Here is a 26,110-nt window from a genome sequence, read left to right as displayed (position 1 = left end):
ACGAGCAGGCGCGCGCGCACTTACCTCCCACGCCCCCTACCGCCTGCGGGATCCTGCCCGGCCCCGCCCCCGCACGTGACGCCGCCAGCGAATACAACGTGCGCTTGCGCGGACACGCCCCATTTCAATTGCCTCGGGCGGACACGCCCCGTCTCATCGGCCTCAGGCGGCCCCGCCCAAAACTTTCTTCCTCACTTTACGGCAGAGCTGGGAGCCTCCGCCTTAGAGGACTAGAGAGGAATGTCGCAATGTTGGGGGTAGAAAACTCTGGATTTACGACTATAGCGCAGCTTTTCCGGCCAGTACAGAGCTGTTTGGAGGCTGGTAGGGGTGGTGAGGCCCGAAGCAGGTAAGAAACCTGCTCCCTACTTTGGTTTGTTGGTCTGTGGGTCCGGGCAGGGGACCGCTTTGCGGTTCACGGAGATCTAGCGTATCTGTGCCCCATTTTCAATTATGGCAAGAATTCTCAGCGACACTCCTGTTAGCCCCCTTTCCTGGTTTCCACACACACGCCCTGTATTTCCCCGCCCCCGACCTCCGTTTCCTAGTTCTACTTTTCATTCATCCCTCAGACTTTCCACTGAATGGTTTCTGTGCGTTGGACTCCAGAAAGTCAGAAGCAAATGAAATAGTTTCAGCTTTCTGAAGCGCTCTGTCAGAGACTAGGAGATGATTCGCAGTGGTAGTAAAGTAAAATTAAAGTAGGGAGAAAAAACCGACAGGATACTCTTGAGCATGATTGTGTAGAAAGACTTGAGGAACCCCTTCCAAGGTGACCTTTGAGTCACTCTTAATTTTTGTTAAAAGGCTAGTGAGCAGTAGGTGGTCAAAAAAATAGGAGAAGAGATAGAAGCAGAAAGTACAAAAGCATGTGCTAGTACTGGCCGAAAGAGTAAAAAGTTAATCAAAGAATATAGCTGGTGAAAACCACGCAAGTGTAGGCTACCCTTTAAAAAACATCGTAAAGTGGTTAGGGGCAAGCGTGTGGGCCACAAGACTGTTTTCAAGATGGGAGACTTTTGGGCATAAAAGTACCATGGAACCGAGAAGACAATTTATTGGTGCGAGTATTTAACTTACAAAACCAAGAATACTCGTGGCTTTCGATCTTGTATGCACATTAGAGTCACCTGAGAAGCTTTTTAATTATAAAACCAATGCAGTTGCCCCACCTGAGGCCAATTAAACCCAGGTATCGGTGTTTTTTTTTTCTTTAACTTCTGAGATGAGTAAGGCTGTGGGTTAAAAACCACTCAACTAGAACAAAGGAAAGCAATGAGAAGCAGGGGAGGGCAGAAGGTTGATAAAAGTGGCCCTGTAACATTAAGATGGGAGTCATCTGATGAGAAAGAGTTGGAGATGGAATGGGAGCTTGGTCAGAGTGATGAAGTTTTGCATAATGGCTCTGGAAAATGGGGGAAAGAGTCACTCCTGCCTTTCCCTCTGGCACAGTTCCATCCTTCAGTCTTAATCAGGTCCACCTCAGTTACTGCTCTCTTTCCTTTTCCCTTCCATCCAGGGTTGATCAGCTGGGGATCCAGGCTTCCAGCTCCAGGCCATCCCCATTTCTTTACCCCAAAAGATCAAAGCTGGGCTAATTTATGAGAGTCAAGAGCAAACTTCAGACCCCTAGAGATGAGTACAGTACACAGTGCCATGCCAGTTTAGAAACTGTCTTTTATAATTCATCAATCATTTGAGTAAGGAATGAGAAAGACTTAAGAATCAGCCCTATTAGGACCTCATAGTATTAGGAAAAACAAACCTTTAAAAGAATTCTTTTGGCAGGCAGAGAAAGTCTGTGTAAGGCAAAGCCCAAGCCACTGAATGGTTTAACTAGGGTTAATTCGAAAACTTATCAGCCACCAGATAAGAGTGAGTCACCATTGTCTGGTGCGACTAGAGTTTAGTATGAAAAGTAGGGGTGGGACAGAGATGAAGATGAAAAAGTGGGTGTGAACAGATAATAAAGAGCCTTGAATTCCTTGCTTAAGTGTTTAGGTTATATTCTACTAGCAATTAATATGTATAATAAAGATGTATAAAATAAAATACATAGAAACAAATGAAGTTATTTTTATTGAAGGTTGTAAAAATATAAAAACGTGTGATGTAGTTACATATGCGATTCCTTACACATTAAATAACATCAGGCAGCAGGTCTGTTGTTCAGTCAGTCATGTCCCACTCTCTGCGACCCCATGGACAGCAGCATGCTGGGCCTCCCTATCCTTCACCAACTCCCGGAGTTTACGCAAACTCATGTCCATTGAGTCGGTGATGCCATCCAACCTCTCATCCTTTGTCGTCCCCTTCTCTTGCTTTCCATCTTTCCCAGCATCAGGGTCTTTTCTAATGAGTCAGCTCTTCCCATCAGGTGTCCAAAATATTGGCATTTCAGCATCAGTCCTTCCAATGAATATTCAGGATTGAGTTTCCTTTAGGATTGACTGGTTGGATCTCCTTGCTGTCCTGGGGACTCTCAGGAGTCGTCTCCAACACTACATTTCAAAAGCATCGATTCTTCAGTGCTCAGCCTTCTTTATGGTACCAGGTAATTATGTAATTTCAAAATAGTGATGAGTATAAATTTTATTTTGAGACACCTGTAACAACTTTAATGTGATTTGGAAGTATATTCCTATTGGTGACAAAGACACCAGTAATATGAGGATTATTGCCTACACTTATTGAAGATGTTAAATTTCAGCTAGAGGTTACTGAAAAGTTGCAATTTTTTCCCCTAATCCATGTTCATGGAACTGTTAATTCTAGCCACCTTCTGGTCCAAGGATCCTAGATTTATAAATAGCTCACTGTAATGGTTTTAAACAAGATCACAACAGATCAAGTAAGTGTTTTAGAAAAGTACTTGAGCAGTGTTCACTTCTCAACCTTTCTGTTGGAATCAGCATAGGAAACTGGCAATTTCTCTTTTCCTATAATTTAGTTGCAGTAACTGCTACTAATATACTGTTGCCTAATAATTTGAGAACTGAGCTTTTGGCTATATAGGATAAGTACAAGGAAGTAAATTGGGAAAGATAGGTTAGGGCTATTTTTGTTCAAATTATTTTATGCCATGCTGTAGTTTGTACTTAATTTTGGTAGACAATGGAGAAATGTTTAAAAACTTGGAGCAGGATAATGAAACTAGAGTTCTATTTGAAAAATAATTAGCAGTAATGTACAGGTTACATTCTATCAAAAGAGAAGATAGGAATGAAGAGGCTAGACCAGCAATTAATTAAATTTTTTTAAAAACTAAATTTTATCATAAAGCAATCTCTAAAGAGTCTACTAAGTTCCTTTATTTCCCCAGTGTGACCAACCTAAAGGAAAAGATTGAACTAAATTACATGCCTTTCAACAAAGAGGTGCACACCTGTGTATAGATCTGTTAGCATTTTTCCAGGTCAAGAGGCTAGCCCTTTCTTTTGTAGTGTAGTGATAATGTTAGAACGTCTAATAAGCAGTGACTTTACCATGTATCTGGGCTTCCCTGGTGGCTCAGATGGTAAAGCTACAGTGCGGGAGACTTGGGTTCAATCCCTGGGTTGGGAACATCCCCGGGAGAAGGAAATCGCAACCCACTCTAGTACTCTTGCCTGGAAAATTCCATGGACTGAGGAGCCTGGTAGGCTACAGTCCATGGGGTCGCTAAGAGTGGGACACGACTGAGCAACTTCACTTTACCATGTATCTAGGTTCCTAGATGTTGCCAAGGCCTTTCTTTGGTTATATTTCCGTCTACACCTGTGAGTTCTACAGTTGTGACTTTTAAGGTCAAGACTCGTCTCCTTGCCAATTCCTTAAACCTTCTTTGCTGGGTAAATGCATTAGTAAACAAAAAGGAAGTCCTCAAGGCCTAGGGAACCCATCTTTTTGGAAATTGACCATTGCCAGACTATAGAAAACTTACTGCTCAAATCCCAGTTACTCCCCAAATGATGTGCCTTTTTAACCATGTTATTAAAAACATTAAATTTGAGGCCCAGGTATTACTAAACCAAGTAAGTAATGTAAAGTTAGTTTTCTGGACCAGATTCTATTTTCTTCAGCATGACTAGTTTATATTTACTTGTCTGTCTACCTATTGGTATGGTTCAAGTTTCCTTTTCGTAGGGAATGGAGGAACAGGTCTATTTTAAAGCAGAGAGAATTCTTGAATTTCTGAGGGATTTTCATTACTTACAGAAAATCTCTGAAAGTTCCTTTCTCTGGCTTCCAGTTAGATGACTACACCTTTGAGCATTCACCCATTATAAAAGCACTAGAACACAGTTGTGATACTGAAACAATTGTCCTGGTTACAGTTATTATTTTTGAGCATCTATATTGTAGATTTAAAATATCTTAGGCCTGCCTTCCCTCATGGCCAAAAAAATAAGTAAATGCTGTCACAGAGTAGTGTGATAGGTTAATAAATTCCTTCAAAACAGTAACTTGTGGATTTCTGGCTATAATTTTCCCGTTACTGTTTATTGTAGCAGCTTTGCACTTTACATTAACAGCTAAAATATGTAGATGCTGGAAATGTTTAGTCCTATTTAATAATCTGTAATTCAGACCTCATCAGATAACTCAGCAAGTATTTGTGTTAATTAACATTTAAAGATAAATTCTGTATTCACAATTGGGTCCCATCAGACCGTGTTTTCCTATCAGCACAATAAAGCAAATTCATTATTTTATTTGTTCATAAAATATTTATTGAGCACCTGCTATTCACCAAGCACATTTTTGAGACTCATTAAAAGAGGAGTTTGTACTAACAGTTTACCTTTTAACTATGGAAAAAAATAATTTACCAGGCTTTGAAATCTACAAGACAAATAATTTAAAAACGATGCCTTTTTCATTCTCTTTTAAACCAGATGTTTGCATATAGCTACTGTGTGTGCAGTGATTATTTATGAAACCAGGCAGATTATAACTTTAGCTTGACCACATCTTATCACCTCAGGTATAATATTAGCTATATACTAAATAAAATTCTGTCTACTCCTTTGTAAAATATATCTTACTCAAACCTATCATTAAAAGTGTCCTCCCCATCCACTATATTTACAGTCCCAGTCATTTCAAATTTTGCAATTAAGTCATTTCTCAGAAAATTTAAACAAAATCATTTCTAGAAAAGGCTGGTATTTACACAAAGTATATAGGAAAGGGGGGAAAAAATTGTGACAACTATAGATGGAACCTTTGAAGTGTAATGGTAGACTAAAAATAAAGTTTTTTTTTCTGATCCGTGACCCCTTAACCATGCCTAATAAGTAACAGAACCATAAATAGAGAGCCTCAGTGCTAGAAGAAATCCTAAAAGGTTACTTAGTCTATCTCCCTGGCCCAAGGGAGGGCCAAATGGAATTTATGGCTGATGAGTTACCAGGCATCATCATTATACCAAATGGTTTTTCTGCTTTGAGAGCTGAATTCCTCTGTTGGTAAAAGATTCACGTGAGAGGTATATTGTTCAAATTTATAAATACTTTGGGGCTTCCCATGTGCTGCTAGAGGTGAAGAACCTACCTCCAGTGCAAGAGATGTAAGATACCTGGGGATTCAATCCCTCGGTTGGGAAGATCCCCTGGAGGAAGGCACGGCAACCAGCTCCAGTATTCTTGCCTGGAGAATGCCGTGTACAGAGGAGCCTTGCGGGCTATGTCCATGGGGTCGCAGAGTCAGACCCCAACTGAAGCAACTTAGCACACACGCATAAATAACTTATAAAATTGAGAAATCTTATATGTTTAACAATCTTGTGTTTTCAGGCACTGAAGATAGCAGGCATGAGTGAAAACTAATCTTTGTCTTCAAGAAAGATATAAAATCTTGATGGTAATTTTTACATGCCACTTGATAGAAATCTCTGGATGGGTTAGGCTAACATTAAAAGGAAATGTTTAATTAGGGGAAATTGAAACCAAAAAATAAGGCTTCAACTTCCTTCCTGAAAATTTTTCTGCTTAGTCTGATATGAAAAGCACATTTGGTCTTGAATGTGATTCATTTTGTGAAATTCAAATGGAATTATACATGAAAAGTTGGGTGTAATTTAATTTTAATGAACATCAGATTATATTTTAAATATTTGTGTTTGAAACTTTGTGCAAGAGAGATTAGACTTATTGTTTTTTTCCTAGAGGACATAAGTGAGACCACCGAGTCAAAGAAACATATATTTTGCATGTGTGTGTCAGTCACTTAGTCGTGTGGACTATAGCCTGTCAGCCTCCTCTGTCCATGAAACTCTCCAGGCAGGAATACTGGAGTGAGTTGCCATTTGCTTCCCCAGGTGATCTTCCTGACCCAGGGATCAAACCCATGTCTCCCACATTGCAGGCAGGTTCTTTACCGTCTGAGCCACCAAGGAAGCCCCAGATAGATTTTAGGTGACTGTAAAAGTGAGAGGTGCTACATTTCTTTCTTGAATGAATGAAAGTAGCTGTATTTCTTGGTTATATACTCATTAGAAAAGGGTGGGGGGGAATAAAGCAATATCAAAAGTTAGAAAAAAGTTTAAAAGTATTAAAATCCTATTCTTAAAAATGTATGATTATAGACAGCTTTCATCCTTGACTAATTTTGTACAAGTTTTTATATAACCTTTCTTTTCATAGCATATTATGAGCATCTTTCTATGTCAATAAATTATTTTTTAATGGCTGAAAAGTATTCCATTAAATGGAAACCCTGTTCTTTTACCAGTCCTCTCTTAAACTTTGGGATTATTTCCAGTTTTTCTTTTACAAATATTACTGTGGTAAACATCCTTGTTAAATTTTTGCATGTATCCTAAAGTTTCGCTTAAGATGAATTTCTGAAAGTGTAATATGTACATATTTCCAAAATACTAAAATATAATGGCAAATTATCCTTCAGAAAACTCACATTAGTTTACACCTGTTTACAGTGAGACTGCATTTTCCTGTAGTTACTCAGCAATGCCGGTTATTATCAGTTTTCCTATCTTTGCTAATTTAACAGGTGAACAATGAAATCTTAATTCAACGTACATTTCTTTGATTATGAATAAGATGTTGGGTATCTTTTCGTGTGTGTATTGGCCAGCTGTATAAAGTGTTTTTAAGCTCTGTTTTAATATTTTTGTTTCACTTTTTAGCATTTAAATTTCATTCGATCTGAAATAGAATTCAATATGAGGTCTGAAGTAAGGATTTAGCTTCAGTTTTTTTCTAATTAAATGATTAACAAATTGTCCCAGTGTCATTTATTAAATTTCCCAGTTAGCATATCCCAAACATCACTGCACAGTTGGTAAGGTGTTAATAGATATTATACCAAAACAGAAAACAAAAAGTGTTCCATTGGTCAAAGGAGCTGGGAAAGAATCAGACTGAGAAAAGTTAAGTTTCTGTATTGCAGAACCTCTCCTAGCCTCTAATATGCTTCTGTGCATCGTGAGTCAACAATAAGGAGTTTGGGGATGTAGCATTTCCCTAACTTACTTAACCATGTAATCTTTTTCTTCCCTGAAATGCCTGTAAAATTCTATGAAACTGTGCTGTCCAAAATAGTAGCCATGGGACTTCCCAGGTAGTCAAGTCTTTAAGATTCCATGCTTCCAGGGGGGCTCAATCTCTGGTTGGAGAACTAAAATCCCAAATGCCACAAGGTGCAGCTGAAAAAAAAACAAAATAGTAGCCACTGCCCACATGTAGCTATTTAAATTTGAGTTAAAATTAAATAAAATCAGTCCTTCAGTCTCACTAGCCCTTTGCCAGTGCTCAGTAGCTAGTGTGGCTAGTGGCTACTATATTGGACATTGCAGATGAGAAGCATTTCCATTGTTACTGAAAGTCCTACTGGATTGCACTGCTATGAGACATAGTGATCAGTGAAAAAGTGGAATAATCCCTACATTTCTCCCACTGATTTGTAACGTCTTCATCATCATATTTAAAATTTCCAACTGCATGGATTTGTTTTTTTTACAGTTGTATTGACTTAGCTATTTCTGCTCTAATATTACACAGCTAGTTGTAAGTCAAACTCCTGCATGTTTTTCCCTGAGAATAGAAATGAAAAATTCCTTCCTGGGGTAGGAAGTTAGACTAAAAGGAATGAAAGTCCTTTATACATCTAAGGGGCTTCGGTGGTGGCTCAGGTGGTAAAGAATCCGCCTGCAGTGCAGGAGACCTGGGTTTGATCCCTGGGTTGGGAAGATTCCCTGGAGAAGGAAGCAGTTACCCACTCCAGTATTCTGGCCTGGAGAATTCCATGGGCTATTCCATGGGGTCGCAAAGAGTCGGACACAACTGAGCGACTTCCACTTAAACTTCTAAGACTCAACAGTAAAAATTTATTTGCAGAACATGATTTATATCAGGTGAGTATCCATTTATTCTACAATTATTATTTACTGAGCATATGCCTAACAAGTTTTGTTGAAGGTCCAGGGGACCAGAATGGTAAGCAGGTTTAGGCAGAGAAGATTCTTTATTCTCTTATGATCATGGAGCTTATGTTTTTGGCCTGAGGGAGAGGGGGAAAATATTAATGAAGAAACAGTGAAAAAAAAAACTGTCAGATAACCACAAGTGCTGTCTATTTCAGTTCCACAAGGAATTGAAATTAGGGGACAAGAGAGTGGTGGCCTCTTGTTTTGGATGAACATGGGAGAGCTCTGTGAATAACTGGCATTTAAACTGAAATTACCCAGCACATGGTGCCAACCACTAGAAGGTTCAGGCACAGCTAGTAGCCCAGCCCTCAGGAGGAAGAAAACATGGCATGTTTGAGGAAAGTTGGTGTGGCTGGAGCTTAGTGGGCAAGGGGGAAGAGTAATGGAAATGAGGTTGGAGAGGTGGCTACGGCCATGTAATCATTGCAGGGTGGGGTGGGAGGTGGGAGGATGGATTGTAAGCAGCTAGGGTGGGAAGTTCACATTTATTCCTGAGTGTGACAGTGTACTGCCAGAGGACAGGACATATGTGAGCCCACTTAAATGTTTAAACAATTACTCTTGACAGCTGTATGGTGAATTTACTGGAGGGGTCAATAGTGGAAATAAGGAGACATGTTAGGCTCTGTCAAGATAAGAAATAATGATGGACTTGACTGAGGTGGTGGTAGTGAAGATGGAAAGTGTTGGGACAGGTCCAGAACATTTCGGCTGTAGAATCAGCAAGACTTTATCAATTGGATTATTAGGGAATCTGGTTCCTAAGAATTAGTGGTTTATGTTACAGGCCTATCAAGTATGAAAGTGTTAGTCACTCAGTCATGTCTAATTCTTTGTGAACCCCTGGGCTATACTTCAGTCCATGGGATTCTCCAGGCAAGAATACTGGAGTGGGTTGCCATTCCCTTCTCCAGGGGATCTTCCCGACCCAGGGATCGAACCCAGGTCTCCTGCATTGCAGGCAGTTGGTAAAGAATCTGCCTGCAATGCAGGAGACTCTGGAGACGTGGGTTCAATCCCTGGGTCAGGAAGATTCCCTGGAGAAGGAAATGGCAACCCGCTCCAGTATTCTTGCCTGGAGAATCCCATGGACAGAGGTGCCTGGGGTTACAAAGAGTCAGACATGACTGAACCACTGACCACCACCTCTAGCTATCAAGTTTGGAGACTAACTAAACTGTTCCCCTGAAGTGTCCAAGCCATCAGAGTAGGGTGAATGAAGCAGAGATAATTGCTTTCCTCTGGTGCAAAAGTGCTCTGCTAATCTCTTATTTTAAAAATCTGTGCTGATGTTGCATTTTATGCCATTATATCCATGTTTATGTTAACAATTAAGGTATTGTAAGTCACTGATTAAAATATTTTTAGTATTTAAGATATTAAAAAATATTTAAATTGCTTAGCTCTTTTCCCCCAATGCTAGTGAAATTGAAGCTCTAGGAAGATGCATTGGAGTTAGCCTGTGTTTGATTTTTGTTGTGTGTTTGTGTGTGTATTGAATCTTGCTAGCAGCTAGCCATGTATATATAGGAGCGCTGACCACATTTGTGAGCAGTTGCAGTTTGATACAATTTAAAACAAAAACTGAAGGGAGTGAGGAGGGGGAAAGAAAATTGCATTTAGAAACTACTGACTGTTAGAATCTTCACTTAAAATGATAAACAGCTGCACTTTGCACTTTACAGTGTTTAAAAACATAACTGAATGAAGCGGTTCCTTTTTTTTTAAGGAACTCTTACTGAATAATTTGGGGGGGGGGAATGAATAAAGGTCACAGTTCTGGGATAGTAGGTTTTCTTTGGGGCTTTACAGTAAAGCTTATCTGGATCACTATTATTATTTTAACCACAACAGGCATATTATCCCAAAAGTTATGAGAATTGCTACATACTTTAAAATGCTTATTAATTAAAATCTTGATGTATATTTTTGATCTTATAAAATGAATATTTACTCACGCATCTATAAAGTAGACAGTTCTTATATCTACTAATTAAGCATTTCCTCATCAAAAATTCCAATTGAATCAGCAGTAATACCTCTAGTTAAAGGTTAATCTCTATCTTAAAGATATTTTAACAAATAGCCTCAATGCTTTATTAGACCCCTAAAAGCTCTTAAAATTAATTCAGCCTAGGCATTTACAACAGATTACATTATATGGTCTAGAACAGAGACTGGCAAAGTTTTTGTCTGAGAGGCCAAACAGTAAATATGTTAGACTTCACAGGCTACTGAGCTCTTAAAGCTGAAAAATAGCCATGAAAGACTTCCCTGGTGGTTCAGTGGTAAGACTCCTCGCTCCCATTGCAGAGGGCCCAGGTTCGGTCCCTGGTCGGTGAGCTAGATCCTACCTGCTTCAAGGAAGAGTTGGCCACCACCTGTAAGACCTGTCACAGCCAAATAGATAAACATTTTTTAAAGTAGCCATAAAGAATATGTGAACTAATGAGCATGATTTTGTTCCAGTAAAACTTTAGAGAGGAAGGGAAGATTTTAAAGATGAGAGCTTAGAATTGTAGAACCCTATGGCTAGTGGTGGTGGTGGTGGTCAGTGGCTTCAGTCATGTCTGACTCTTTGTAACCCCAGGCACCTCTGTCCATGGGTTTCTCCAGGCAAGAATACTGGAGTGGGTTGCCATTTCCTTCTCCAGGGAATCTTCTGACCCAGGGATTAAACCCACATCTCTAGAGTCTCCTGTGTTGCAGGCAGACTCTTTACCACTGAGCCACTGGGGAAGCCCATAGCTAGAGGAATCTTGGAGAAATCAGAGTCACTTGGAAACATCTTAAAGATACAGGTGCCCAGACCCTCCCCCCAGAGACAGATCACGTGTTTAAAATCTCCATAGATGATTCTGACATGCCTCCCCGGGTAGAACCACTATTTATCTGGTCCAAACCTCACTTTACAGATGAGACCCAAGGGTTTTAAATGCCTTCTCCAGAGTCAAACAACTGGTTGATTGCAGATCTGAATTGAATCCCAAATCTGCTGACTCCCAACATAGTGTTTTTCCTACTGAACCTGCAGCTTCTTGCCTTACTTATATCAGCAGGAAATCAGAATGGTTCTTGTTGAATTATAATTTTCCCTTTAATTTTTATTTAATTGCCTGGTTTTTATAACAGAAATATTTAAGTCGTTATACACTTTAAGGATTTTAAGATGAATATTAAAAAATAGTCTCTTGTTAAAATTAAATATTTGGGGAAGTGTTCTATACTTTGAATTCAGTTTTCACTTAGCTACAGAAGTTGGAAGATATACTAAAGTAAACCCCATAATTACAAGAGTCTGCCTGCAACACAGGAGACTCTAGAGATGTGGGTTTAATCCCTGGGTCAGGAAGATCCTCTGGAGAAGGAAATGGCAACCCACTCCAGTATTCTTGCCTGGAGAAACCCATGGACAGAGGTGCCTGGGGTTACAAAGAGTCAGACATGACTGAAGCCACTGACCACCACCACCACCAGGTTTGAGTATGCTGATGACACGCTAACAACATTGCTTCACTCAGGTTGAGAGACTACTTTTCTGTGGTGTTAGCATTCACCTCTGCTCATGTCAAAGGTAAAGTTCAAATGCACAGTCCTGCCCTGGCCGGATCTATCTTTGTACCTTTATATAAAGAGACAAACAGACTCTTTATTTTTGAGAAATCTTTAAGGTCCATTATTACCACCCAAAATATATAGGGAATGGGGAAGGAAACAAGTTTTCCTTGAGAGCTTGCCATCTACCAGAGAACGTGCTAAGTCTTTTCAGTCATGTTTCTAATTCATAAAGCAGCTCTGAGAGACAGGTTTTATTACCACCTCATTTTACTCATGAGGAAAATGAGGCCTGGAAAGAGGATGAATAGCTTGTTTAGCCAGTCGCACAGTTAGCAAGTGGAAGTCAGAGCCCAAACTCAAAGCCTTCTGGCTCCAGAACATAGAACTATAGTGTATTTTAGTTTTACACACACAACTATGAGGAAGTCATTGTCTCCCCAGTATTCCTATACCTTCCACCAAGACCAAAAACATAGATCTTTTAATTGTAAAGGAATTTACTACTAATCAACAGAAGGAAACAGACAAAACACAAAACTAAAGCAAAAACAGGGATATTACAATATAAAAATGTTATATGCCTCATTTCCCTTAATTTGTATTTCCTGACTCCCTTTAAAAGTATTTCATTCATCTGACAAACATTAATTGTACCTCAGATATGCTAAGTACAGTACTCGCTGTATAGAAAGGAAATAGCCCTAGGATGGTTCTAAATGGTTCCTAGTTCTTGTGCTAGGCCTACTTCCATCTCTTTTTGTCCCCTTACGCCATTAATGATGGGATCATTGCCCTTCTGGTCACTCCAACAAAATTCTCCAAACTGTTTCTTAATTCTTCTCTCTTATCTACCCTCCTCTGATCCCTTACTGATTCTGTCTATAATATCTTTTCCTCCTTGCCTTTCCCCTACTACCATTTCCCCTGGTTTACATCATATCCTCCTCCTGCCTTTACTTTCATTAAAAATCGAATTGATCTCTATCTCCAATGTCTCTCCCTACCAATTAATCCTATATACCATGCCTGAATCATCAGTCTTTCTAAAGCATTGACATAGCCATTAATGGCTCCCCATTTCCTCCAGTGTAAGTTCTAGACTTTACACCTAGAAATCAGTTTATCAGCACCTAACTTCTAATAATATTCCTCCAACCTTCATCTGCATCCCTGTTCCCACTTCATTCCAGCCAGAGTGGACTAAACTTAAAGGCACTTTCCTTACCTCTGCCTTCTTAATGCCCTCCTCCATGCATCCACCTCTCTGCTTTTCAAGAGCCCACTTTTATGCCACTTTCTCCTTGAAGGCTTTCCTAATTTGAGCTCTCCATCCATTTCCCTTTTGAATTCATTTTATTTGTGGTTTACCAGTTTTTTTCTTTTGAGTATAAGCCACCTTACACATCTTTATATTTTCCATGACACCTGCATTAGATGTGTGTGTGCTAGTCACTCAGTCGTGTCTGACTGTTTGTTCCCCCATGGACTGCAGCCCACCAGGCTCCTCTGTCCATGAAATTCTCCAGGCAAGAATACTGGAGTGGGTTGCCATTTCCTTCTCCATCTGCATTAGCTACTTGATAGGTATTTATTGAGTAAAAGAGATATATATATTCATTATGGGTTCATTATAACATAATAGGGTTAAGCTCAGTGAGGGTAAAAACTATGACTTTTATTCCCATTTTGATTTTCTAGCCCCTAGCACATAGGAAACATTCAGTAGACATTTGTTCAGTGTGATATACTACAGTTACCAGATGCTGGGATGTAAATTTCCTGATGACCCAGTAGATATCCAGAAATGCTACCGTATGTTACATTTTTTAAAATGTTACCGTGTTATATTTTTTTTAACGTTAGTTACCTGTGTTTCTTCATTTAATATTGACACATACCCTATGGTAAAGGTCATGTATTAATATTCTCACTTTACAGAAAAGGAAACTGGCTTAAAGAAATGAAGTAGTTTTTTATGATGACATAACCACTGAATAACAGAATGGAGTCTAAAATTCAAGTCTTAAGATGTGAACTTTAGCGTCCATTTTCTTGGCCAAGGTGGTTTGACCAGTTTGGTTTCATTTGCTTTAGAATTGTTATGGCTAACCTATTGCAATCATGCTGTATGGAAGGAAAGTTATGACCAACCTAGATAGCATATTAAAAAGCAGAGACTCATTACTTTGCTAACAAAGGTCCGTCTAATCTAGGTTATGGTTTTTCCGGTAGTCATGTGTGGATGTGAGAGTTGGACTGTGAAGAAAGCTGAGCACCAAAGAATTGATGCTTTTGAACTGTGGTGTTGGAGAAGACTCTTGAGAGTCCCTTGGACTGCAAGGAGATCAGTCCTAGGTGTTCTTTGGAAAGAATGATGCTAAAGCTGAAGCTCCAGTACTTTGGCCACCTCATGCGAAGAGTTGAGTCATTGGAAAAGACTCTGATGCTGGGAGGGATTGGGGGCAGGAGGAGAAGGGCACGACAGAGGATGAGATGGCTGGATGGCATCACTGACTCAATGGACGTGAGTTTGGGTGAACTCCTGGAGTTGGTGATGGACAGGGAGGCCTGGCATGCTGCGATTCATGGAGTTGCAAAGAGTCGGACACAACTGAGCAACTGAACTGTATGGAATAGAATTAAGTCCTTGATTGACACATTATCTATATGTTGGATGTTTTCAAAATCAGGCACACCACAAAAACTATTTTCTAAAGAAAATCTTGACCCTACTTGTGGACACATTCTCCACGATGAGATGCATATCTATTCAGACACCCTTCTTGTTGTGAGCTTCTATCCCTAGTTGGATTTGCTCTTAATGTACGGGACTGATTTCAGCTGGCAGCTTAGCGAGCAGGTCTCCAAGTATTTAGCAAGCATTGCCATCTGGCCCTTACCACTCCTAGTAGTTACTGAAGACATGAGGGAGAGAGTCAAGAAGCCTTGCTCAATGCGCATGCAGTCATTCCTTTTTCATACTCATATACTCTTAAATACAGTCCCATCAGCAACCAGCTGAGCACCTAGCCTCTCCACAACTGCTTTTACTAGATAGCTGTTTGCTCTTTTCCCATCAGACTGAATATTAAAGATCATTATTAGAAATAGTACTGTGAAATTATTTCATCTTTTACAACAATATTATATACCCCATATATGTTATATATATTAATGCCCCATAATATAAAGATGTTTGGGCATTCATTGTGATACTCCATGTTTTTTATGAAAATTTCTTGAGAGAAATCTGTCTGACCTTAATACAAAGAATGCTTTTACTTCTGAGCAGTTGCTTTGTTTTTCCCTTATGGACATTGTGAATGTTTAACTTAACACTCTGTAGTTAGCTGCCAAAAGCTAAGAGCCAAATTTGTGGCCCACCCATAACAAACGTGCTCTAAGCCTCGTTAATTTTGTTCCTAGCTCCAGTTTAGGCCTCTGCTCAAGTTATTCTTTCTTCTTAAGAAAAATCTTAATTCATGCTGTCTTATTTTATATAGATATATCCACTCATCAACAGCCTTGTATTCATTTTGAAATAGTTCATATTATGATATTCTGTATGCACAGAAAAACCATCTTTGGTGCTTCCTAATTACATCATTACTTTAGCTTTCTTTTCTTCAGGAGTACATTTATTTCACTCTGTGGGTTTTTGCAGGGTTTTGATGATATGAAAATGATTGTGTCAAAAAAATTTATTGTTTTAATACTCTAACCAAGTGGTAAAAATAACTGATCTAATGGCCAGAATTGATTAAATTGATGTCTCTATTCTAGCCCAGTCTTTCATAGCAGTATTATTTTCTTATAATACACTTTGCTTTGTACTCTCAATCTGCATGGGGCAGTTTATTGCTTTGTGATTTCTAGAAATATTGTTATGTTGCCAAGTGAGTGCATAAGCAGTGAACTCTGAGTTTAAATGTCGTATCAGTATTACCACACTTATCAGACTTCTTGTCTCTGTCAACACCTTGCTTAAGAGGATCATGAGCATATAAATCTTACTCTATGACTTGTCTTGCTCCCACTCTTAATTTAGTCATGCCTTCCTTTGAACAAGATATATAAATGGACATTTGTTTCCAAACCTTATTTGCTTTGATTGGTTTGGGCCTCTATCCAAATTGTCTTATCATCTTCAGTTCAGTTGCTCAGTCATGTCCGACTCTTTGCAACCCCGTGAATTGCAGCACACCAGGCCTCCCTGTCCATCACCAACTTCTGGAGTTTACTCAAACTCACGTCCATCGAGTCAGTGATGCCATCCAGCCATCTCATCCTCTGTCGTCCCCTTCTCCTCCTGCCCCCAATCCCTCCCAGCATCAGAGTCTTTTCCAATGACTCAACTCTTCTCATGAGGTGGCCAAAGTACTGGAGTTTCAGCTTTAGCATCATTCCTTCCAAAGAAATCCCAGGGCTGATCTTCTTCAGAATGGACTGGTTGGATCTCCTTGCAGTCCAAGGGACTCTCAAGAGTCTTCTCCAACACCACAGTTCAAAACCATCAATTCTTTGGCACTCAGCCTTCTTCACAGTCCAGCTCTCACATTCATACATGACCACTGGAAAAAACATAGCCTTATCATCTTACTGTTATCCAATTAATAACATAAATACTATTTGAACATTTTATTTTATACTCTTTTTAATACCTTCAAGTAAAATTATTTGGCCTTTTCTACAACTCTCTGGGGCCTTTTTAACAGATAACTAGAAACAAGGACAAAAATCAGATGATACCAGCAAATCAGTGGTAGAACTAGGGCTAGACCCAGATTGCCTGATTCCTTTGCCACGCCTCACTGCCAAAAGAATTCCTAAGTTACATTATAAACACTGTATAGTCTTCATCTTACCCCTTGAGGTTAAAGACGGGAAAGACTGTCATTCATGTTACTAACTAGGAAGAACCAGGAATGAATTTCATTTGTATTTCTCCCATTGTTTTCTGTTCTTGAAATTACAGTTCCTTTTAACTACAACTCTAATCACTGTCACTTTCTATCACGCAATGAGGAAGCAATATTTTATCTTATCTCTTGAAAATTAATGTTGAAATGGAAACTGTTTCTCTTAGTAATTAGTAACATTTAAATTGGTCTCTGATAATTCATCTTTAACATAATTTGCCATTCTTATAATGCATATTCATTAAAGGGGCGAATATATGGTTAATGATGTAGAGTTTGATAGAACAGTTATAATTTTAACTAATCTCAACATTTTAAGAGATTTTTAAGTCTGTGCTTACTATTTCATATGGAGAATTTCCAAATTTTTCATTCTGGTTGTTAAATTAGATGTGTTTTTCTTTTTTTTAAATGTTTATCCTTAACCATGCATGGTTGCTAAACACTTTACAATTATATTTAATCTTTACCCCAAACCTTGTAAGAGCAACTGCTATTTATGATCCCCATTTTACAGTCAAGTATCGTATTCAACAGTAAATATTGTCTTCTGCCTCTCCTTCAGCTTCTGGAATTTCTGAGCAGCTCTGGTCAGTACAAGATGGACCCAGTAGTCTTGAGTTACATGGACAGTCTACTGCGGCAATCAGACGTCTCACTACTGGATCCTCCAAGCTGGCTCAATGACCATGTTATTGGGTTTGCCTTTGAGTATTTTGCCAACAGTCAATTTCATGACTGCTCTGACCAAGTCTGTTTCATCAGCCCCGAAGTTACTCAGTTCATCAAGTGCACTGGCAACCCAGCAGAAATCGACATGTTCCTTGAACCCTTGGACCTCCGCAATAAGAAAGTAATATTTTTAGCCATTAATGATAATTCCAACCACGCCGCTGGGGGAACCCACTGGAGCTTGTTGGTTTATCTGCAAGATAAAAATGGCTTTTTTCATTATGATTCTTACGGTGGAAGTAACTCATTCCATGCAAAACAGGTAGCAGAGAAACTAGAGGCTTTCTTAGGCAGAAAAGGAAACAAACTGGCCTTTGTGGAAGAGAAAGCCCCTGCTCAACAAAACAGCTATGACTGTGGGATGTACGTGATATGTAACACTGAGGCCTTGTGTCAGAACTTCTTTAGACAACAGCCAGAATCACTACTGCAGCTACTCACTCCTACATACATCACAAAGAAGAGAGAAGAATGGAAAGATCTCATTGCCAAACTTGCCAAAAATTAGCTGTTGAAATATGTTTGACTTTTGAAGTCTCTTTCTGCCTGTCCCCATGAATTGGATGGCTGCAGTCTCAGTGCCTGAGGGAAGATGCCTAGAAGAGGAAAGCTTAGAATGCTTACTTTCTCCTGAGAGAATGTTGTCCTCCACATTATCCTAATGGAAAGTGTCACTTTAACCCTAACTTCAGAGCAATATGTTCTGTGAAAGTGTCTTCAAAATATGACCAAAACGGATTAATTTCCTCTTGGGCTCCCTTATCCACATTAGTTTAGTCCAAAGAAAAAAGATTGATCTGTAAAACAAATTGAGAATATGTGAAATTTAGAAGCAAGAAGAAAATCATACAGCAACCAAAGACTTACTGCACAGCCCACATATTTCAAGAGATCAACTAGCTGGAAGCAGATCAAGACCTAACCTAATTCAAGATTGAAGTTTTATCAGTTACTCAGTTCTGTGATACCTCCTCTTCCGTTCAACAAGCAAAGGCTTTCCCATCTATAACCTTTGCCAATACTTGATAAAGATGGTGTTAGCCCATAGTCACCCATCTAATTCCTGGAGCCCTTTAAGAAAGGGGGACTCTTAAATAACTTTGTTAAAATTAATGTCTGTGGTGGACCTCTTGTTTTGCATCTGAAACTTAGTCAAAGTTCGTTTATTTTTGAGATACAAAGGAGAAAAAGTGACCTTGCTCAACTCTTTCACTTAATTCAAAATGCAGACAGTGTAATTTTTGAAATGTGGAAACGAGTAAAATGAAGTGCTATTCCTTCTAAATTATGGATGTGTTTTTACAGTTATTTCAAATAACAATTTAAATGATATGTCATATACACATATTCTATTCTTAATGAGGATTAGATTACAATGTATATGAGACTTGAAAGCCAAAGATCAGCTTCAGCTGCAAAACTTGTAATTTATAACCCTGCCCCCAGCCCTCATGGCTCAAAATAACCTCACCACGCAGTGACCACAGAGGCAATAACCCAGTTCCTTTTAGTCAGGAAGGGAAAACCCAGTAAGTGTAAATAAGTACAGGTCACATAGCAGGCATAAGTTGAAACTAAAAGTCAAAGAGAAAGCTACCAAAAAAATTTTCATTTCAAGTCAGTATATTTGAAATAGATAGGGATACCTAATGGAAGCTCGGAGCAGGAAAAAAAAAATTAGCAACAGGCAATCAGGCATGGAGGTGGAATAGGGAGGGAGGAACCGCAAAAGGACACAATTGCTGAAGCCAGGAGTGTAGATAATGATAAGGCAGTATTGTTTCAATAACCGTTGGCTTAGGCATATAGTCGAGACTGAAAAGCTCGGAGTCTTCTCTGGGAAAAGTTGTTGTCTTTCTGATAATGATAGTGTAAAGTATATCTAGATGTCAGATTGTCTCCGCCTTAGAACAGTACCTGTGGGAGCAATCTTTCCTGTCTCCCTAAGATTGATCCCAGAAAGAAATTTTTTGACCGAAACTAGTACAGTCTTATAAATTAAAACCAAAGGTCTCCTTTTCCAGATACATAGCATGATTGAATTGCACCACAGGATAGTCTACTGTGAAAGTCTGAACATGTCTGTGTTAACATTGTAAATGACAGGACTTAAGAGGCTTAACTTGTAATATTTTACTCGATAGCAGCCTGTTTAAGTCATACACCTGCATGACCATATACCATCGATGTTACATGGTACATAATAGGAAAAAGATCTTTTGTTGGTATTGTGTTCCCTTGTTTTAGAGTCAGAAAGATCCAGTGTGCAAAGTTCAGCTTCAGAACATTCAGTAGTTAAGCAGGTTTTTCAAAATAGGATTGAGCAATTACCACACTGAACCATGCTGTTTTCAGATATCCTGTTATTTTTATCTTTAGTTTTTGCTATATCCATATTGACTGTATGGTTTAATAAGTATTCCATTGAAGTGGCAAAGTAGAATTTCTCAGTCGTGACTGTTTACTGATACTAAATTTTTTCTACCAGCACTTAGAAAAGAAAATGTTTAAAGAAATTTACATCCCATTGTGTGGGGAAGAGCATGAATGTTCTGATCAGTCCAAGCAGTATCAGTTATAGTCTCTGGCGGGTTTGAGATTCAGTAGCCTCATCTGCAAAATGAAATTGGATTTGATTTTACCAATTTGGGTCCTCTCCCTTTTTTTTCTTGATAAGTCTGGCTAAAGATTCATCAATTTTGCTTATCTTTTCAAAGAACCAGCTTTTCGTTTTCATTGATCTTCTCTGTAATTAAGTCCCTCTGGTCTAATGTGTTATTTAAGGTTTATGTTTCTTTTTCTGTCTGGATGCTCTGTCCATTGATGTAAGTACAGGATTACTGTTGATTTCACTATTTATTTCTGTTGATATTTGCCATATATATTGAGGTGCTCCTCTGTTAGGTGCATATATATTTGCAAGTGTTGCATCTCCTTGGATTGATCCCTTGATCACATGTAGTATCCTTTGTCTCTCGTAACAGTCTTTTATTTTAAAGTCTATTTTGTCTGATAGAAGCATTGCTACTCTGGCTTTCCTTCGATTTCTGTCTGTGTGAAATACCCTTTTCCATCCCCTCAGTGTCGGTCCGCATGTGTTTCTAGATCTGTGGGTCTTTTGTAGGCAGCATATACACAGGTCTTGTTTTTGTATCCGTTTGGTCAGTCTGTGTTTTTTGGTTGGAGCATTTAGTCTGCTTATATTTAAGACAATTATAGGTCTGTATGTTCTTATTGCTGTCTTGTTCATTGTTTTGGGTTTGTTTTTGTAGGTCTTTCCCCTCCCCCTTCCTTTGTTGTTGTCTCTTGTGACTTGGTGACTATCGTTGGTGTTATATTTGGATTCCTTTTTCTTTTTTTGTGTGTATATCTAGTATAGATTTTTGGTTTGCTCTTGCCATCAGCTTTTTGTGTAGCAGTCTGTTACATATGTGATTGTTTTAAGTTGCTTGTCTCTTAATTTCAAATACGTTTAAAATAGCCTGAATTTGTACTCTCCTCCTCTTATGATTATTGTTTCAGATATCATACTTTACATCTAATTGTTTTGTTTATCCTTTACATGCTTATTGTGGATATAGATGATTTTATTACTTTTATCTTTCAACCTCCCTACTAGCTTTGTGTGTGGATGATTTCTTACCTTTCCTGTGTGTTTGCCTTTACCAGTGAGCTTTTTCTAGATGTAGGCTTTTTTGCCTAGAGAAACTCTTTTAACATGTGTTGTAAAGCTGGTTTATTGGTGCTAAATTCTTTTAGCTTTTGCTTATCTATAATGCTTTTAATTTCTCCAGCAAATCTGAATAAGGTTGTAGGTTTTCCCTCTCAGCACTTAAATATATCATGCCACTGCTTTCTTGCCTGCAGAATTGCTGCTAAAAATTAGCTTATAGCCTTATGGGAGTTCCCTGGTATGTTGTTCGTTGCTTTTCCCTTAATGCTTTTAGTATTCTCTGTTTATCTTTCATTTTTGTCATTTTGATTACAGTGCATCTTGGTATGTTCCTCTCTGGATTAATCCTTTATGGGACTCTGCTTCCTGGCCTTGGGTGTCTCTTTCCTTTCCTAGGTTAGGGAGGTTTTCTGCTATTATCTCTTCAAATATTTTCTCAGGCAGCTTCTCTCTCCTCTTCCTGGGACCCTTATAATGCAAGTATTAGTGTGCCTGATGTCTCTCAAACTGTCTTCATTTCTTTTCATTCTTTTTTTCGTTTTTCTGTTTAACAACAGTGATTTCCACTACTCTCTCTTCCAGCTCAGCGGTCTGTTCTTCTGAATCATTTCGTCTACTGTTGATTCCTTCAATAGTAGTGCATTTTTCATCTCAATTATTGTATTGTTCATCTTTGGTTGTCCTTTTATATTTTCTGACTCTTTGTTAAAAACTTCTAACTTTTCTGTGCATCTCTTCTCCTCCATAGTTCTTTGATCATCTTTACAGTTATTACTCTGAACTCTTTCTGGCCTGTCCCCACTTCACTTATTATGTCTGTATTTTTATCTTGTTCCTTCACCTAGACCATTTTCTTCTGCTGCCTCTTTTTGTCTGACCAAGCTGCTGTTTGTATTTGTGTGTGTGTTTAAACTTTATTTTGTATTGGGGTATAGCCAATGAACAATGGCGTGATAGTTTCAGGTGAACAGTGAAGGAACTCAGCCATGATATGTTTTTGTATATGTGGTAGGTTACTTACTTTCCCTGACCTTGGAGAAGTAGCCCTCTGTAGGAAGCATCCTGTGTATCCTGGTAGTGCACTCCCCTCTCATAACCCAAACTATATGCTCTAGAGTGTCCTCCTGACAGGTCCACATGGGCCCGTCTGTCGTGGCAGGCTGACTATACGGGTTGTCTGCTAAGTTTGGCGTGCCCCTAGTCTGTCTGGTTGCCACGCCCTGCCTTGTGCAAATTCTGCTGCCTGTTGTTTCACAGGCCTGGTCCTGAGGTGGCCAGTTATGGAATCCTAAGGTGACCTGGGGCAGAGTTGGGGTCCTGAAGACTCTGGGACTGTTGCCCACCTACTGGCAGGTGAAGCCAGATCCTGGCAAGCGGAACTGGTTCCTGAAGTCTGGCTTCAGGGCCCAAAGTTCCCAGAGCTCCTTTCAGATCATTGGTAGGAAAGCGCCAGTTCCTGACACAGTTGGGTGTGGAGTCTGGAGTGTCCTGAAGGTTGTGTTGCCCAGCTCGTGGGCAGGGGAAGAGCCCACCTGGTCCCAGGGTAGAGTCTGGCCTGCGTTGCAGTCTCGTAATTCTCTTGCCCCACCCCTGGTGGATGGAGCCAGTCTAGGGCTTGTGCAGCTTTCCTGGTGCCTGTTGGCCAGTTTGTGGAGCCGGGTCTTGGCCCTCTGGTGGGCTGAGCCATGTCTAGGGCCATGTCGAGGTGGCTGTGAGCTCTTCAGTCTCTAAGGTGCCTGTCTGCTGGTGGGTGGACCGTGTCCCCACCCAGTTGTTTGGCCTGAGTCATCCCAGCACTAGAGCCTACAGGCTGATGGGTGGGGCCAGGCCTTGGCACTAATGAGCCAATATGGCAGCTGCCAGGAGTGATCTTGTGGTTGAATGTTCCCCAGTATTACTGCCACCACTCTCTGTACCCCTTGGGTGAGCCACAGCCACCCTCACACCTCTCCAGAAGCTTCTCCAAGATCAGCAGGTAGATCTGGCTTAGGCTCCTATCAGATTTTTGCTTTTGCCTTGGGTCCCAGTAAGCATGAGATTTTGTGTGCTTCCTTTAAGATTGAAGTCTATTTCCCCCAGTCCTGTAGGGCTTCCATAATTAAGCCCCACTGGCCCTCAGAGCCAAATGCTAGGGGGCTCGTTTTCTAGTGCCAGACTCCCAGGCTGGGGAGCCTGACGTGGGGCTAAGAACTCTCCTGCAGAAGAACCTCTGCAGCAGCATTCTCCAGGTTGTGGATCACCTGCCCAGGGCATATGGGGTTTAACTATGTCATGAGTCCACCCGTACTACCCAAGTCATTGTGGTTTCTCCCTTATGTCTTTAGCTGTAGAAGACCTTTGCTGGCAGTTTCCATTATTTTTTTCAGCCATGGTTGTTGTGCAATAGTTGTGATTGGTGGGTGTGCTTGTGAGAGGAGGTGAGCTCAGCGGCTTTCTACTCAGCCACCTTGGCTGCTCTCCTTACTATTCTGATTTTATAGAAAAGAAGCTTACAGGAGCTCAGTCACGTGGTTGCAGGTGACAGGGCCACGATTTCTGCTGCGGGGTCTCCATCTCCTCACAATGTATCCACCTGTACCTTTCTCCCTCTCCCAGAAAATGATAACACATCTCCTTGGTTGAACATTTTAAATATAATTTTGTGTTGCTTTATGAATCTCCTAAATTCAGCAGGTATCTTATAGAAACCAATAATGAGAAACTGTCTTTCTCAATTAACTGCTACGTGACAACCTATATAATAACTGGATTTGTTTTACATATTAGGTCATATTTGGATCAGCTGCTGACATTGAAGTACTGATCTAAAACATTTAAAAGCCCTGCATTGTACTTTCAGATGTCATGAATCTGAAAGATGGGAAGTAGAACAAGAGCGGCAGCCCAGGCAATCGAAGTTTTCTTGTGTAAGAAAAACTAACATGTCAGAGTGTCAAAGGAAGTGGTAGCCAACTAAAGTGTCAGTAATAGGCAAGAGTTACCATTATTCAGGTACAAATTAACCTTGGATCTTCCTGCAGTTTGGGCTAAAAGACAAAAAGAATTACTGCCTGCCTCTTTTTCCTCCATGTACCAAAACAGAGCAGCCTGTATTTAGAAGAAAACCTTTCCCACACAGTGCAAGCTAGGACATGTTTCTCTGCACTAGGCCGTGCTTTCCTCACCAGCTCACACTCGAGCTAGCTCCCCACAGCTGCTACCTCAGTCTTCATTTCTCAAACCTGCAAAGCCCTCACCTCCTCCCACACTCTACAGCTTCAGGGAGAAAATAGGCACGGTCATGAACTTCAGCTTTCCTGACACCGAATCTACGAGTCTTTCCATCCCCACCTTTGAGCCTTTCTCATTCTTATTGCAGTGACCCCCAAGCTGTGGCTAATGCCTTCACCTGTGCCCAGGGATTGTGCGCAGACAGCTTCACACGCAGCAGCACCAGCAGGAGTCTCTCGACTGGCTCCTTTGCATCAGCATTTAGATGCATAGATGTATTAAATCTGTCTTTAAATAAAGCATGACCTTGTGTCCTGCTGTAAATACTGACCTTTTACTTTCTTCGTCTTTACAGCCAGATCTAAAAGTGTCAAAAGTTTCTCACCTCCTGCCCACCTCTCAACCCATTTTAATCTAGACTGTTCCCATCACTCTACAAAAATTCTCAGTAGGACTACTAATGGTTCTCATTTTACTAGTCCTCCTAGCAACATGAAACCCTCCTTTTCAAACAACTCTTCCTTTACTTGATGTGATATCTAGTTTTTCTAGTACTTCTTTGACCACTCTTTCCTAATTGCCAGTTTCTTGTCTACTTGCTGTACATTCTCAGGTTTTGATTCCCAAATCCCTTCTCTCATTTTGTACATACTTCGTAGGTTCTCCCATATTTTTCCAAGGCCAGTGATAGATTTGGGCACATCTCTACTCTATCCTCCTCTCCTGAACTCTCCCGAACATCTAGCTGAATATCCACTTAGAGCCAACTAGACATTCTCCCTTGCATATTTCACAGGCAACTCAAACCCACCAAATCCCAAAGCTCAAGTCCTCTTTCTCCATCAAATCTGCTCTATCAGTATTTCCTACTTCAGGAAATGGTTACCAGTGCACCACCCAATTCTAGCCAGAAATCTAGGTGTCACCCTTGACTTGTCCATCCCTCACACACTTCATACCTACCAGTCTCCTTGTCATGTCTATTCTGCATTTTAAATATGCTTTAAATCCACGTATTTCACAATGCCACTGCTCTCATCCAGACGGCCATCATCTGTCTCATCTGGACTGCCACAATAGTTTGTTAAGTAGTCTTCTGGTATTCACACATCCCCGTGTTCATCCCCCAGTCCATTTCATATGCTGGCAATATCTTTAATAAAGCTCCACACAGTCTGACCCCTTCCTAGAGACCCCTCTTCCTCGTGTGTGTGTGTGTGTGTGTCACTCAGTCCTGGCCCCTCTTCCTCGTGTGTGTGTGTGTGTGTCGCTCAGTCCTGGCAGACTCTGCAACACTGTGGACTGTAGCCTGCCCGTGTACTGTGCCCCAACCCTGCAGACCTTTTTGTTCCTCCAGCATGACATTCTTTTCGCCCCTTAAAGCCTTTCTACTTCTGTTCTCTCCCTCTCAACTCTCCCATACTCTTCAGCAGGAAAACGCCTGTGTAATCTTCATCAGGGAGATCTTCCCGGGTGTGCCAGACTAGTTTGCTTCCCTTGCTTAACAACATCCTGGAATCCAGAACCCTTTAGTGTGCTCAAATCCCATATAATTTTTGGCAGTATATCTCTTGCCACTAAACTGGA

The 26,110-nt window shown here is 40.1% G+C and overlaps 1 protein-coding gene across 2 annotated transcripts; it reads left to right on the top strand.

The window, feature by feature from the left end:
• Positions 1–311: 311 nt before the first annotated feature.
• On the top strand, positions 312–18,803 carry SENP8 (SUMO peptidase family member, NEDD8 specific). Of its 2 annotated transcripts, XM_068966154.1 has the most exons (3): positions 337–349; positions 2,445–2,554; positions 17,474–18,803. In XM_068966154.1, exon 3 carries the CDS (start codon positions 17,510–17,512, stop codon positions 18,146–18,148), a length of 639 nt encoding a protein of 212 aa, XP_068822255.1. In that variant the 5' UTR covers positions 337–349; positions 2,445–2,554; positions 17,474–17,509; the 3' UTR covers positions 18,149–18,803. The 2 variants fall into 2 exon arrangements, with proteins under 2 accessions (XP_068822254.1, XP_068822255.1); XM_068966153.1 differs by lacking the exon at positions 2,445–2,554 and having other exon boundaries at positions 312–349.
• The last annotated feature ends 7,307 nt before the right edge of the window (positions 18,804–26,110 follow it).

Source organism: Capricornis sumatraensis, chromosome 2 (assembly GCF_032405125.1).
Source record: "Capricornis sumatraensis isolate serow.1 chromosome 2, serow.2, whole genome shotgun sequence".
Classification (NCBI taxonomy): Eukaryota; Metazoa; Chordata; class Mammalia; order Artiodactyla; family Bovidae; genus Capricornis; species Capricornis sumatraensis.
Note: the sequence above shows the minus strand (reverse complement) of the source record. Positions and strands in the feature narration are given on the sequence as shown.

Coding starts and splice junctions, on each gene's coding strand:
- SENP8 (XM_068966153.1), top strand. CDS start 17,510: ATGGACCCAGTAGTCTTGAGTTACATGGACAGTCTACTGCGGCAATCA.